The following is a 15622-nucleotide window of genomic DNA, read 5'->3' as shown; positions in this document are numbered from 1 at the left end:
GGCTCCCTCCTCGCCTGCCCTCCCGAGCCCGTCGGCCTTCACGCACCCCCCGCCGGAGTGGGCACCCGCCTGCCGCGCCAGGGCTGTTTAAATGGGCCAAGTTGTGGCGGCGGCGGCGGCTGTGGCGGCGGCGGGTCTCCCGGGTCCGCGCCAGGGCGGCGGCGCGCGCCAGCGGACCGGTGCGCGGCCGGCGGGGCGGGGCGGCGGGGCGGGGCGGGCGGGGACCCCGGGCCGAGCGCGGGGCCCGCGCCTCCCCGCCGGCTCCTCACAGCCGGCCAGCGCGGGGGCCTCGGCCGCCCCGGACGCCCTCGGGAACCCCCGGGTCTGAAGCGGCCGCGCGGGGGCCCGTGGACGCGAGGGCGGCAGCGGCTCCGGCACCGCCATGCGCGCCGCCGCCGAGACCCCGCCGGCGGGCCGGGCCGCCGTCCCGGACGGCCTGGAGGGCGGCGCGGAGGCGGCGGCGGCGGCGGCGGCCGGGGCTGCGGACACGCAGTAGCCGGCGGAGACCCCGCTCCAGCCCCGACCCGAGGAAGCTGTGCCGGGGGCGGAGGGCCGACGGAGGGGCGGCCGGCGCGCCATGCCCGCGGTCAAGAAGGAGCTCTGCGGCCGCGACGACCTGGCGCTGGCCCTCGCCGCCTTCCCCCCGGCCCTGGCCGCGCTGCCGCTGCCGCCGCTGCCCGGCTACCCGGCGCCGCTGCCCGCCGCGGCCGCCCTGCCCCCGGCCGCCTCGCTGCCCTCCCCGGCCGCGGGCTTCGAGCCCCTGCTGGCCGCGCCGCTCCGCCCCCCGCGCGCCTACCTCGGCCCGCTCGACGCCGCGCCGCTCCTGCGCCTGCCGCGGGGCCCGCCGGCCCCCGAGCGCCGCGCGGCCGCCGCCCCGGACTTCCAGCCGCTGCTGGACAACGGCGAGCCGTGCATCGAGGTGGAGTGCGGCGCCAACCGCGCGCTGCTCTACGTGCGCAAGCTCTGCCAGGGCAGCAAGGGGCCCTCCATCCGCCACCGCGGCGAGTGGCTCACGCCCAACGAGTTCCAGTTCGTCAGCGGCCGCGAGACGGCCAAGGACTGGAAGCGCAGCATCCGCCACAAAGGTGCGGCTGCGGGGAGGGGGGGGACGCGCCGTCCCGGGGCTCGACGCCGCCGCCCCGCGCCCTCCCGCCCGGGGGCTCCCCGCGGCCCCGGGACCCTGCCCCGCCCCTGCTCTTCCCCGCGCGCTCCGTCGGCGCGTGGCGGCCTCCGCCATTCCTCCTCTCAAAGTTCTCCGCGAGGCCGGGAGGCGGGGGAGTTGCTGCTGCCGGCGCTCGGGGTGGCGGGCAGGGGTGGGGGAGACGCCTCCGCTCCGGCCTCCGAGCCCCGGCTCCCGCGGGAGTGTGCGGCGCGCGTGGCCCGGGCGCCAGTGCGCGCCAAGGGAGGCTGCGCGGGCCGGCGGAGCCCGGCGGCGGCGGCGGGACCGGGACTCCGGAGGGGCGGCGGGGGCGCGGGGGGGCGGCGGGAGCGCGGGGAGGCGGCGGGACCCGGGGCGGGACGCGGACTCCGGAGGGGCGGCGGCGGCGGGACCGGGACTCCGGAGGGGCGGCGGGGGCGCGGGGACGGCTGCGGGACCCGGGGCGGGACGCGGACTCCGGAGGGGCGGCGGGGGCGCGAGGGGGGGGCGGCGAGGGAGCGGAGCCGTCGGGGCGCGGTGGGGGGAGCGGCGGGACCCGGGGCGGGACGCGGACTCCGGAGGGGCGGCGGGGGCGCTGAGCGGAGCCGCCGGGGCGCGGGGACGAGCCCTGCCCGGCTTGATTCAGGTCGGGGGCTCGGCCCTCCCTCCCCGCCCCCCCGCGCCCGCTGCCGGGGCACAAACGCCGTCCAGGCTCCCTCGGGCCGGGCGGGCGGAGCCTCCTCGTTCGCGCCCCTGGTCCGTGCGGGACCTTGGCTATCCTCGGGGCGGACACCGGGCCCCGAGGCCGAGCAGGGCCCGGGCTCTAGACTCGAGCCTGGGTGCCCGCGGGGTGGCGGCAGGCTCGGAGCCGCGAGACGGAGCCGCGGGATGGCGAGGGGCCGCTGCGCTCCACGCCCTGCCGAGGCGCCGCGAGCGGGGCCGCCGGGCCGGGGGGCGGCTGTTCGTTCACCGGCTCTGCTTGTCTCCCGGCAGGGAAAAGCCTGAAGACGCTTATGTCCAAGGGGATCCTGCAGGTGCACCCCCCGATCTGCGACTGTCCAGGCTGTCGAATATCCTCGCCCGTGGTGAGCTAGGAGATAAACTGGGGTTCGTGGGCCGCACTGGCGCCTTTGAGACCCCCACCTCCCCAAGTCAAAAGTGCGGCGCTGATGCTTACGCACTGGGAAGGGGAAGGAGGGCGCAGGACCCTCTCCTGGGCTGGGTTCAGGGTGTGGCCTGGTCATTCTACAACACTAGCAAGAGCCCTGGACACCCTCTCTCTCTCAAGTCATGAAAACGGCTCGGGAACCGTTATCAGGGATAAGATCATCCAGTTTGGGTGTAGTGGTTCTCTTGGCTTAGATTTGGCGCATCACAGTCTGGGACGGTGCAGTGCCGCCTGGCCTCGTGGAGCGACATGTGTTTCTGAGGTACTGACGGCTGGAGTCCTGCCTGGCAAGGATCTGAATGTCTAAGAGCCAGGTCAGAGTCAGGGTCTTGGCAGCATCTATGTCCAACTAGCTGGCAGCTGGTTGGAGGCTCCCACCGGAGATGGACAAACTGCTAGTGTGCAAGAGAGCAGGAATGACTGGGGGGTAGCATGCATGCCCCAAGCAGGGAGAGCTGGGGGCCTGAACTGCAAAGTGGGGCCTCTGGAGAGGGACCAGAAGCACAGCCTGTTAAAGAGGGAGGGAGCCCGTTTGCACCACCAGCGCTGAGTTGCTGTTTCTGGCTCCACCCAGCTTCCCTTCTGCAGGAACAAGGGTGTTCAAGTGGACCTAAGACGTGACAGATCATCACCTTGGGCCTGTTTCCTTTGGCTGGCAGCATTATATCCTGGGTTCCTGGTGGGGCTTTGAAGTCATAGCCAGAGCAAGAACAGGCTCAGGGCACCACAGGCTGAGCTCCACAAGGCAAATAGGGAGAACCAGAGACCAAGGTCTTCTAACCACTGCAGACAGCCGGTACTGTGTGGATCCTCTCCTCTCATCACCCTCCCCACTCCCCAGACTAGTCAGGAGGCTGTTTTCTGTGTCAGTGGTGGGGGCCCAGCTGCTCAACCCGCTGATCCTCAAGGCCTGCCATTAGAGAGCCCAATATCAGCATTCCTCTACCTCCAGTGGAAAATCTGCAGTCCAAACAGCACGCCCCCATCCCCTGCCCTGCCTGACCAGGGATCTCCACGCATCAGACAAGTCAGACTTAGGTCCACCTCTCCTGAACCTTGACCCTCCTTACAGAGACGTCTCCACACTTTCCTACCTCCCCAGACCCCATTGTGTGTGTTTACATAGCAGGCACCCTGAGAGAAGAATATGGGTCTGTCTCAGAGATTCTGGAAGAGGGCAACGGGGTATTTCCTGGGCAGGCAGGCAGGGGCTAATGTATTTCTGAGGGCCAGTAAGGTAGTAATCTTTGCTGCAGTGCACAGAATGACACACTGCCTCGCATCTGGAGGCAATGGCAGCTCTGTGTCTGAAGACACACTCTGGCCCCTGATGGTGTACGTCCTATTCTACCCTAGTAAGCTTAGGGGTCCTCCTCCCTCCACCCCAGTTCGTGGGTGGAGGACCATGGAGGACGTATGAGGAGACCCAGAGACCGGGCGAGAAGAAATTAGATATGCTCAAGACCCGAGTGTTCCAGCAGCCACATTCAAATAAGAAAAAGCCCTCTGCCCACCAGAACATAACCAATGACTTTCCCTCTTCCCCTTAGGGAGAAAAGGGACCCAAACACCCAGGAAGACCCAGGAAAGGAGCAGGGTCAGGACACATATTCATGATGCTCTGCAGCGCTAAGCATATGGCTCATGGTGTATGTGTATACACAGCCATGTAGAGTCCCCAGCTTGAGGCCCCCTGTAGCTCGACACACTTGCACTAATAGTGGAGAGTGCAGGTGGGCAGAAGAAAGAGCCTTGTAGGAAACGCTGTCTTATGTGACCTATGTACATCAGACTTGTGTTTTGCAAGGAGGAGAGGCTCACACTGCCACCAGTTTCAGGTAACCCCTGACTTAGACTCCCCTTGAACTGGGCTGTTCATGGTTCGAACAAAATAGAAAAGGATCCCTGAAGTCATAATTTGGTGGCATAGCACTTACCTAACGGGCTTGGGACCCTGGGTTTAACCCCCAACACTGGGAGGAGGGAAAAAAAAGGACTTTTCTCATTGATGTATCAGTTTTGTGTCCATTTTGACAACTGATAGAATGTGACAAGATTTCAGACAGACACAAATACATATTGTGTGCGTGTGCGTGTGTGCGCGCACGCCCATGTGTAGGGGGGCAGTCCTGGGGCTTGAACTCATGGACTTGGGCGCTGTCCCTGAGCTTTTTTTTTTTTTTAAATCAAAGTTAGTACTCTACCGCTTGAACCACAGCTCCATTTCCAGATTTTTTGGTGCTTAATTGGAGATAAGTGTCCCATAAGCTTCCCTGCCTGGCTTCGAACCATAATTCTCAGATCTCAGCCTCCTGAGTAACAAGGATAGCGGATGTGATCCACCAGTGCTCAGCACAACACAGGCTCTTGAAAGTTGACGGTGCGTTCACTAGGACAGGCCTCTGCACACAGACCCCAGCAGAGTCCAGGACCCAAGCAGGGAATGAGGGATGGCGAGATCCTTGGAGCCTGCCACTTGTTAGCCCCCCCTCAAGCTAAGCTTGCAGGGTAGAGCTGGGCAGGAGCCCTCATTACACTTTCTCCTAAGTTTGCCTGCAGCCATGTGGCCCTGTATCCTGGCCCAGACTGGGAAGCTGAGGGCCTGGCCCATCCTAACCCTCCTCTTCCCATCTACCTAGAACCGGGGTCGGCTGGCAGATAAGAGGACAGTTACCCTGCCTTTAGCAAGTACCCTGAAGAAAGAGCGGACCCTCAGCTTCTCCGCCAGTGATGGTGACAGTGACAGAAGTAGTCCAGCCAATGGAAAGCAGCCAGGCTTGAAGCAAAAGGATGACTCACACATCCATATCATGAAGAGAAGGTACTTGAGTTTTGTGGCCAAGTGGGACATCAACACCCACAGGGGGTCTTGTGGAGATGCTGCCGTGGGTCAGAAGGATGCACAGACAGAAGATGCCACCTCCCTGTCTGGTCCTAATGTCCTCCTCCTACAGGAATACCCCAGGGCACATCAGCCTGTACTTAGCTGGGATTATGCTCCACGTCTCCTATGAGTGGCTGTTGTGGAATTTGGTCCCACACCGCCTGAAGCAGCTCTAGCAATTAGGGATTTTGTTTCCTATGAATACTGTATGGAGGAAGCCTCCCAACCCCTAGTGCAGCATCGACTCTCAAAGTGTACCAAAAGAAGCAGGGTCCAGAGCTACTGTCCCTACGGGACCTAACCCTGGCCTGGAAGGTGGGAGGTTTAAAAGGCTGACCTGGCCATGAAGGGTTCAGCAGCCCATCAGGCTCAGCAGCTGGCATCAGTCATGCAACTATGCTGTCTGGGCACAGTAATGGAGACATACTAACCCTCTGCTTCTTTCTCTACAGAGTCCACACCCATTGGGATGTGAACATCTCCTTCCGAGAGACATCCTGCAGGTAGGAGTCCAAGTAAGTTGGGCTTCTGCCCATATGTATGGCAATAAGAAGCTTGTTGCTTTGCTCCCTTTGGACCTACTTCTAGACCCTCAGGCCACCTGTCTGTTCTCTTTCCTGTGACCATGGCCTCCTACCTGTCTACCTGCCGAAATGAGCTAATGTGGGCCAAATGTCTGCCAGGTTTGCTGTGTGCTTCTGACCTGGCCTGGGAAACAGGTGATGGGTATCCATCTTAGACAGGTGCACTTGTATTAGGGTTCAGCACCAACACAAGTAGAAGTTCTGAGCAGGACAACTCTGAAGGCAGAGTGGAACACACACACCACAGAGGACTGCTCATTTAGTCCCATCTGGTCAAAGATGAAACTTCTATAACTTTGGAGATGTAGACATCCACTAGCCAGAAGAGGAAGGTTTCTGAAGGAGAAGTAAGAGAACAGCATGTAAGAAAGATGGAGGCTGATGGTTCTGCAGGTCCAGTCCACTTGAAGGCCTTGTCCTCCAGGAAGGAGAACCAGAGAAGGTTATTGAGCAAGGAATTCAGTGAGTATGTGATTCAAAAGATCCTGCTGGAGGCCTACCTGCCTCACAGATTGGAAAACAATGGACTCAGTCTGCCAGAAGCAGAGTGGTGGTAAAACCACCCAGTACTTAAAAAAAAACCAGTAGTGACAGTGAAGATATATGACAAAGAGCCTGGGGGACCCAGGTTCCTGCCCTGAGGGGTTGGGGTGGTCAATCTGTTATCAGGGCCCAGATGTGGTAGTGGATGGGAATGCTGTAAGAAGGGTCCCATGGGGTGGGGACATGACCTTAGTTAGGGTAGGATTAGCCTCCTGTGGCTACAGCTGTGACCTGATCTTTAACTGCCCAAGATATGTTATTGTCTTTAAGAATGTCTGGATCCTATGGTCGAGTTACAATTAAAAAAAAAAAAACTTTAGATTTATTGCTACCTCATTTTGGAGTTGCTATCTCAACGGATCATTTTTATGAACCATCATGAACATTGATGACATTTTAAGAGCCTTTTACTTCAGATGCTACAGGACAGATTTGTCAGTGATCCAGTAGATGACCCAGTAGATAGCTGTGGCTCCCTGAGCGACCAGCTCTTCCCCACTCCTCATAACCACCCGGTCTTAGGGGAGCAGCCCTTTGCCCAGTTCAGCATCTGTCATACTGCTGACCACTGTAGCCTGATGCCCATAAGAGAGTCCAGGCCTGTGCCAGTGGCCTCTTAGAGGCTGGAGTGACTTTTCGGATTCTACAGCAGTGGAGATCACAGCTCAGGTGTGCCCAGCCTGCTGGGGAGCACTGGCACGTGCCGACACACCTGCTGCACAGGTTCAGTATCTGTCCAGACAGGGAGGCAGGCAGGCTTCCAGGGCCAGCTGCCGCGGGAGTCCCCACCAGGCTTTGTCCCATCCTGCTGGCTGGTTCACCTGGGCTGTCCGCGGACTCCTGTCTCTGCTCATCTCGGTCAGTTGGTCATGTTCCACGTGCGTGCTTTCCTGTCTCATCCACTCATCTTGCCCATCTCAGAATCTCTTACTAGGCTTACAGTGGACCTTCTGGCAGTGACCCTAAATTCTCTTGCTTCCTTCCAAATCTCCTGCTCCCTTAGCAGAATGGTGACTAAACACCCAGGAGCTTCTCTACCTGAGAGAGAGGAGTGAAGGTGACTACACGGTGTCCCTAAGGAGTGGCATAGGAGCCATGGTCTCTGGCCCCATCCCCTTGGCATCCTCAAGAGAAGGGGACAGAGCTGGCTGGCTCTATCCTGCCCCCCCCCCACCCCACCATATCCTCAGATTGTAGCCTTCTGAGTCCTTATGCACCTTTCGCCCTGGCATGGCTCCCACAACCTGTGTTGTGATGTCAAGGACAGAGGGTCCTGGGTTTTCAGTCTAGTGGGGTATGGATCTTAGGAGAAGACCAGTCTAATGTATTCAGTGAGAATTAGGTGACTAGAGTGGGCTTTTAGGCTGGGTCACTTTTTTAGTGCTTAACTGGGGAAAATCTCAGACACTGGATTTGGAGGCCAGTGCGGCAAGCTGTTCCCACCTGGTGTGACCCCTTTCACACAGTCTCATGGCTCCCTAGGGCCCGGAAGAACGGATGTCAGGTCCAGACAGCAGACACACACAGGCAGGGGGGCCTTGCCTTCCTCCTACAGGCTGGAATAGGTTCACAGAGAACAAACTTTTCACTCAACCTTCTAGTCTCTGGATGCCAACTCACCTGGTGTCAGGAGCTCCAGGAACCTAGGAGGGGTTCTTTGCAGGGAGCAACTCTGTGGCTGCTGCAGCCTTTGGACTTGCCAGACCACAGCCCTCTCATGCTGAGGATAGCAGTTCTCTGACACCCCGCATCTGTGAGGATGGTGGGGATGAGCTCTTGCCTATTAATCCCATCAAGTACTTACCCCCCCACCTGCCCTAGCCCCACACAGGGGTGAGGAGAAAGCCACATCTGAGACTCAGAGTCTTGGGGCTCAGGCCCCTTGAAATACCTGCTGCTGCTGCTGCAACTGATCTGCTTAGGGCCAGCCCTGGATTAGCCTAGCTCCAGGCAGCCTGTCTAGGGGCTGGGGGGCTATTTAATGACACTCAGGGCCCGTTCCTGGGTCACTGACTAGAGATGATGTGCTGCTGAAGAGACTACTTCATGACAGGTGGGCCAGGAAGGGTCAGGGTGGGGCTGGAAGCTGGGTACAGCTGCTTCTTCCATGACCTGCCTTTAGCTTCCTGTTGCTCTCTTCTCTGCTGACATGGGGTGCTCACAGAATACAAGGGAAGGGTATCTCACTTTCTTGCCCCCTGTCCATATCTGGGTGAAGGTAGAGCTGATTCAGCAGAAAGGACAGGAACTGAGGGTACAAAGTTAAGGTCCTGGGAATGGGCAGTGCATCAGCCAACCAACTGTTCTTGCTTTTATGTGTGAGCAGTGTGTGTGTGTGTTACCATTCATTACATCCGTATCGCGTGTGTGAGCATGTGCCTTCTGGGTTGCAGAATTTGGGCCAGAACTAGCTTTATTTGAAGAAAGTAGGTAGGGTCTGGAGGTGGTTGCAAGTTTTAACCAAACAGGCTTTGCTACATTCCTACTTCAGGATCTGACATGTGACAACTTGTGCTTCCTGCGCTTGTCCTGCAGCAGACAGGCCACACGACCACCTATGAGGCAGAAAGTAGGGCAGAGGGCGTGCTGGGAGGGATCACCTTGGTTCTGCAGGCAGCTGGGAGCTTCGCTTTGCTGTTTTGCTTGTGCACATGGCATTGGCACGCTCAGGCACTGTTCTTTGGCCATACACCCTGCACTCACACACCCATGCACTTGCTGGGCCAGATTCCTAGCACCTGTTGGTGCTCATGGTTACCTGGCCTGTCTTGCTACAGTCAGGACAACAGTCTTCCTGCCCTCCTATCCAGCGTACATCAAAGCCGTCACCTCGTTATGCCTGAGCATCCCAGCCGCTGTGACTTCCAGAGAGGCAGTGTGGAGATTGGCCTGGGACCCACAGGTGAGGAGCTGGGGTTCCCGAGGGTGAGGGTGAGGGTAAGGCTGCAGAGACATACATAGCAGCTCAGCCCTCCCTCCTTGAGTCTGCTCAGCAGGTCTGGATGCTTTGGCAGGCAGCCAGGAAGGCAGCAAAGGAGATGGGAGGTGTGAGGCCAGCTGTCCCCCTGGGCTCCATGTGATAGTAATTGTGTTAATCCCAGCCAGACTCAGACAGTTAGAGAGGAGGGAGCTTCCCCGTGGCTGTTGGAGAGGCCTTCAGAGTAGTCAAGGCCCACAGGCCCCTCCTCACAGGGACAGAGAGCTCAGAATGCCCAACTCAGAGCCAGAGCACCTTAGAAACAGGAAGGTCACCCCATGTCCAATCCAGGTCTTGCCTCTTTCTGGACCTGGACCTGTTTATAGGGCAGGTAGTGGCCACTGGCCGGGGACTTCCAACACCAAGAAAGCCAGCTCATAGGTGCAGGGAGTAGGGCAGTCCAGGGCCACAGCCGACTCTGAAGAACAGGCAACAGAACTGCATTAGAGGCACAGCGGAGTCTCAGGAGCCTTGGAGGATTTCTGTTGTGTGGAGATTTCCACACTGTGGCTGCAATACTCAGAAGGGCTGGTTGAACAAGCCCCATCAGAACCCCATAAACCTGAAAAGCTCTGAAGGCTGGGATAGGAGCTGCTTCTGCGGGATTGGAGGCACTAAACAGGCAGCTGATAAAATCGAATTGCCCTATTGATCACAGAATGAGGAAGTCCCACAATGATGGAGATCTTCTGAGATATAGAGATCTCTATGACACAAGCACTCCTGTGAGGGTGCAGGCAAAATGTTGCATACTGAGGCTCACAGCCACCCCACACGTGCACAGCCCCATCTGGTGCTCCCTTACCTGGCCAGACATTTGTTCCTCTTCACAATGTCTGCAGGGGTCACCCAGTAATGCAACGTGTGTGCTGTTATCTGGGCTTCAGACCTCAGCATCTTACCCCTGTGAGGGCTTCCTGGGGTGGGTGGGGCAGGGGGCGGGTCTTTATCTACCATGGACACTTTGGGCAAGGCATTCTACCACTGGGATCCTGGGCAAGAAGGGTCTAAAGAAGACAAAGCTTCAGACACAAGGGGCTCAGAGTCTATCCTGCGATCTGCGCATCTGGCCTTGGGTACACTTGACTGCTTCTTGTGGCATCTGAAGTGAATGGGGCTCAGCAAGGTGGACATGAGGCTGGGTTTCAGGAGGTGCCCTCACCCTAGGATGACCTTCCCAGACTGATTCAAACTTTCCAGGAGTACAGATGAGTCACAGAAGAGGAGCATGAAATTCCCACAGCTGAAGTGGGGACAGTCTGCTCTAGTAAGGGACGCTTGCCTAACCCTAAAGGGCATGTGGGGCCAGGGCAGCAGGTGTGCAGCGGGACCCATCTCCTTACCAGCTCAGTGCCACCTCTGGCACCTGCTAGGCTCAGACATGTTGCCTACTCCCCCAAGTGGCCCCTGAGGAGCACGGCCACGATCCATCCTTTGGGCGCATCCACTCTAATCCACCCGGAATGGGGATGAACCTGGCTTAGGACTGAGCCTGGGCTGGCTGCTCACACGAGTAGCAGCAAGGTGGCTTGGATCAATAAGTTATTAGCACCATTCTGTCAGTTGTAATGTGGAGATTGATCGCAGCTCTTGCCACACACTTCCCCCAGCCTGATAAAAATGACAGATTAAAGGAGTAAGAAAAGGGATTAGGCTCTGGAGCCAGCTTTGGGGACCATAGTTTTGGAAGCCCCGTTTGCCAGTGTCATGGAGAGTTTGGGTCATTCAGGGGGCAGCCTCGCACTGCCCTCTCAGTGAAAATGAAGCTGATTAAGGAGCAGGGGCAGCCACATTCAGCAGACCCTAGCCTTAGGGGCGGGAGCTCAGGAGAGGTGGACCTGGGCTAGAGATGGGTCAACACCTGTGTTGTGGGTAGTTTGGGATGTGAAAACATGGCCTGTGGGCGCTAGGGAGGACATGTGGGGAGCTGGGTCTGCTCTAGAGATAGGATGTTAAGGCTGTGTATAGCAGGAGGCCTGCTTAGGGAAGCCATCAGATTCTCAGAACCTGGCGGGGCAGGTGTGTCAGCCAAGGCTAAGTGTAGGAGAGTGAGGGACTCTGGTGCTGGGGCTAGGAGGACCCAAGAGTGGAGGGAGTTGGCATGAAATGTGCCTTGACCATGTGCCCTCCCATGTCCTTGGCCAGCTGGATTTACCAGCAAAAGGCCTGGAGCTCCAGGGTGGGGAAGGCCTTAACTACGTCAAGTAAGAGCACTACTGAGTGGTGATGCTGAGCTAACGCAGGAGGCTTTAGCTCTCTACCACCTTCCCCACATCCCACCCCTCTAAGACTCAAGCTGCCCAGGGACACTCGCGTCATCCTTTACAGGTCATCTGTTGGGCAAAAGGCTAGGTTGCTCCTCCCTTATCACCAGCGACAGCTCTTCAGAGAAGAAGGCCCGAAGTGAGTCCCCCCAAGGTGGGAGCCTGATCTAGGACAGGAGGCAGGGAACTGGAAGAGGGAGGGGGACACCATAGTTCCAGATGGCTCCTTAGAGCCTGGATAGGGGTTGGAGAAGGCCTTGCCTCCCCTCCTAGCAGTTCTGAAGGAGAATCTCCACACAGCTCACTGTGCTCCTCCAAAACAGAGACTCTACGGCTCTCGGACCTGGGGCCCAGCATGGCCCCCGAGGACCACTACCGCCGACTTGTGTCAGCCCTGAGTGAGGCTAGCACCTTCGAGGACCCTCAGCGTCTCTACCACCTGGGTCTCCCCAGTCATGGTATGTGTCCCCTCAGTCCCCTCTCTACCCCATGCCCTGGGCTATCCTCAGAGGCCCTGGTTGTTTGGGGGTGGAAACCAGGACCAGCACTGGATTTATCCATGGGCTCCCAGACCCTGTGGGCAGGTGATGAGGTTCTTTCAGAGCCCCCCTGCCCTCATCCACCAGGTAGGTGAAAGTGGGAGGTTGCAACTTGAACAGGACCCCCCCCCCCGCCCCTTGTCCTGGAACCATGCTCTGCAGTTCTATGGCCTGTGTCTAGCCCTCCTCACCACCACAGTAGTGCAGGACCTGAGTCCCTGGACACTGACTTGGTCAGGAGACTGGAGTGTGGGGGGTCAGGGTTAAGGCAGCTCAGAAAGGCAGGCTACATGGCAGCTGGAATGTGGCTACCAGAGCCACTGGTTGCTTGGGACATGGTGTTCCTTCCCTGGCTCCTTCCCCACTCTCTACCTAGTGAGCAGTTCTGTCCATCTGGTAGTTACCCCCCCCCCTCAACCCCACCCCTGGCAGAGCCACACTCTGGCCTCGGGCCCACCCAGCTCTGCTAGGGAAGCTTGGGTTTTCTGGCTTGAGGGTACCAGGAACAGAGTACGATTTCCTCTCCTTGCACAAGGCAAGGTCCCTAAGGGTAGCTCAGGCACCAAGAGCCTGAATAATTCACCAAATGTTAATAATTTAAAGATCTTCCTTTTTAATTGCTTTCCCTGCTCTGCCTGGGGCGGGCTCTGCTGGCCTGTCAGGGGAGGACCAGGCAAGGCAGAGGCAGCGAGCTGTCAATCACCGCTGCTCAGAGCCAGGGCTGCCAAGTCGGCAGGCCCGCTGGGATCAGCGAGGGCGGGCAGCTGTGCTGGCTGGGCTCTTCTGGCTGGCTCCTGGCCCCAGGCAGGCCCACCTCTGCTTTTCGAGTAATTAATTTATAAACAGGCTGCAGCAGAGCGGCAGAGCCTGAGTGAGGGGAGCTGCGGGGAGGCTGGGGGCAGAGGTCCCGCGCCACCCACCACTAGAGGCCGGCATCTGCTCACAGGACTAGGTGTTCTCCGCTGCACTCCCTACCACTTGGGCAGCCTCAGGCTCGAGACCCACCCCCAACTTCCGGACTCATTCCACCGACCTCCCGACCGGGGTGGCCAATCCCCTGTCCCAGCTCTCCCCCCCTCCTCCTTGGCCCCCGGCAGAGGCGGCCCCCGACTCACTCGGCTGCCTTTCTGCCCCAGACCTCCTGCGGGTCGGTCAGGAGGTGGCAGCTGCCGCCCTGAGGGGCCCCAGTGCCCTGGAGGTGCACCTGCCCCCATCCCTGGGTCAGCGCCGGAAGCAGGTCCCGTCCCAGCCCCGGGATTGCACCGCTCCCTCGGCTGCGCCGCCGGCCTTCTCCTCCGACAGGTACGGGGCGGCCGGCCCGGCCCTGCCTGCAACCCCCGCCCCGGGCACCTCCGAGGGCCGGGGCTGCAGCCGCCCCCCTTCCCCCCCTTCCTCCCCCCCCCCCCCCCCCCCGCGCCCAGGCAGCCGTCTGGCCGCCGCCGCCGCCGCCCCCGGGGCTCAGCTAATTGCGCCCCGCCCCCGGCGCGCGGCCCGCGGTAATTACGGCGGCGGCGGCCGCCAGCCGGGTCAGCGCCACCGCCAAGATTAATTGGCGCCGTCGGCTGGGGCGGGGGTGAGGGCAGCCGGCCGAGCCCGGCGGAGCCGCGCATCGACCGCCCGCGGCGCGCGGGGAGGCGGTTCCGGGAACGCGGGGGGGCGGGGGGGAGGGAGGGAGGCCGGGCCGCCCGCGCTCACCTCCCCTCCCCTCCCCTCCCCGCCCCGCCCGGCGCCTGCAGGGAGCTGTCGCAGCCGCCCCCCCTGCTGTCACCCCAGCATGGCCCCCACCTCGCCCTGGGCCCCCACCTCGGCAGGCCCCCCTTCTTGGGAGTGCCCCCGGGCCTCTGCCAGACCCCAGGTGAGGAGCGAGCCCAGGCTCGGGGGAGGGGGCCCAGCCCAGGCCAGGCCAGGCCGCTGAAATCTCCCAGCCTCCGTCCGGCCTTCCCCCCCCCCCCCCCCAGGCTACGGATTCCTGCCGCCCGCGCAGGCGGAGATGCTGGCCCGGCAGCAGGAGCTCCTGCGGAAGCAAAGCTTGGCTCGGTAGGTGCCCCTGGAAGGCCGGCGGGAAGGAGGCGCGGCTGGCGCGTCCCCGCTGACCTCGACCCCCCCCCCCCCCAGACTGGAGATATCGGCAGAGCTGCACCGGCAGAAGGAGCTGGATGGCCCGCCAGGGCCACCGCTGCTGGCGTCCGAGAGCAGCCTGCTCGCCCTCGACGGCGGCGCCGCCGAGGAGCTGCAGAGGCACAGGGCCATGCTGGTGCTGAAACACAGCGCAGCGCCCCTGCTGGCCAGGCCTCCCCAGGGCCCCCCGGGGCCAGGCCCTCCCGCTGCTCCCCGCGAGCCTGTCCTCCGCACATCCCGGAAGGGGGCAACTCAGTCCAGTGAGTCCAAAGAGACCAGAGAGACGGAGGGCTGGGCTCGAGATGGCTCTGAGGAGGAACACTCCAAGGACTCGGATGGAGAGGTCCAAGAGATGGCAGTTGCTGCAGAGGTGGGACCCGGTCCTGGCCAAGCCCCAGGTGGAAGCGCCAGCGCAGAGGGGAAGGGACTCCTCCCAGGGCCCACTTTGCCTCTGGGCTTCCCTTATTACACAGGTGTGTTTGCCACAAGCTGATGGAGAGGGAGAGCCCCCCCCCCCCCCCCCCCCCCCCCCCCCGTGTTTGACCTAAGGCGTATAAGCAGTAACAAGGTCACAGCAGGAACCTACTGACAACACTTTCTGGTCCTGACAAACCCCTAGGTGCTATGCGAGAGCTTTTCACTGAAGGAGAGGCTCCAGCTCCTGAGGATATCAGCAAGTGGAATGTGGAGGATGTCTGCAACTTTGTGGGGGGCCTACCTGGCTGTGGAGAATATGCTAGGGTGAGAAGAAATGCAGGTCTCTGGGGCTTGGAGGGGGGGGGCATTCAGTACCCAGGGCTGCCCTCACCCATATCCACCACAAGGATTTTTCCTTTCTTTGGGCATTGTTCCCTGCAAATGGTACAAACCAAGCCCTGTGGGCCCTGACTGGGTCGGATCCTACCCTGCCTCCAGGTATTCAGAGAACAAGGGATTGATGGAGAAACCTTACCGCTGCTGACAGAAGAGCATCTACTGACCACCATGGGGCTAAAGCTGGGGCCTGCCCTTAAGATCCGGGCCCAAGTGAGTATGGCTTTTGGTAATGAGGGGAAGAGACAAAAGCTCTTCATACTACAGACAAAACAGTCCCACCAGGATCTCTTCCCTGGCAGACACCCACCCATTCAAGCTCATCTCTTTGTAGGTGGCCAAACGTCTGGGCAGAATCTTCTACATGGCTAGTTTTCCAGTAGCCCTGCCACTCCAACCAAGCCTCCAGGGCACTGAGCAGCTCAGCCCAGGACAACCCCTGTCCCCAGCAACAACCACTACTTCTTATGTAGGCCATGCCTCCCCTAAACAGGAGAGTGGTACTGGAACAGTGGCTCTGCTCCCAGGGGCTTCAGACCCCTCCCAGTCTCTGTGCTGAGCTGGCAGGTGTCATCATACTATGGCACCCATGTG

At 60.2% G+C, this 15622-nt stretch overlaps 1 protein-coding gene across 1 annotated transcript; it reads left to right on the top strand.

Moving 5' to 3' along the window:
• Positions 1–543: 543 nt before the first annotated feature.
• Positions 544–15609, top strand: Samd11 (sterile alpha motif domain containing 11). Its single transcript, XM_090336057.1, has 14 exons — positions 544–1085; positions 2132–2223; positions 4946–5127; positions 5643–5693; positions 9095–9219; positions 11623–11712; positions 11882–12016; positions 13234–13399; positions 13834–13952; positions 14056–14134; positions 14213–14688; positions 14835–14956; positions 15131–15241; positions 15363–15609. Exons 1-14 carry the CDS (start codon positions 578–580, stop codon positions 15585–15587), a joined length of 2481 nt encoding a protein of 826 aa, XP_090192183.1. The 5' UTR covers positions 544–577; the 3' UTR covers positions 15588–15609.
• The last annotated feature ends 13 nt before the right edge of the window (positions 15610–15622 follow it).

Source organism: Megascapheus bottae, chromosome 6 (assembly GCF_031878675.1).
Source record: "Megascapheus bottae isolate mThoBot1 chromosome 6, mThoBot2.hap1, whole genome shotgun sequence".
Taxonomy (NCBI): domain Eukaryota; kingdom Metazoa; phylum Chordata; class Mammalia; order Rodentia; family Geomyidae; genus Megascapheus; species Megascapheus bottae.
The sequence above is the reverse complement of the archived record's forward strand: the minus strand, read 5'-3'. Positions and strand labels throughout refer to the sequence as shown.

Bases quoted from the DNA above. Each gene is read 5' to 3' on its own strand.
- Samd11 (XM_090336057.1), top strand. From the start codon at position 578: ATGCCCGCGGTCAAGAAGGAGCTCTGCGGCCGCGACGACCTGGCGCTG. The intron at 5,694-9,094 runs GTAGGAGTCCAA...GTCTTGCTACAG, and splicing joins TTCCGAGAGACATCCTGCAG to TCAGGACAACAGTCTTCCTG. The intron at 12,017-13,233 runs GTATGTGTCCCC...TTTCTGCCCCAG, and splicing joins CCTGGGTCTCCCCAGTCATG to ACCTCCTGCGGGTCGGTCAG.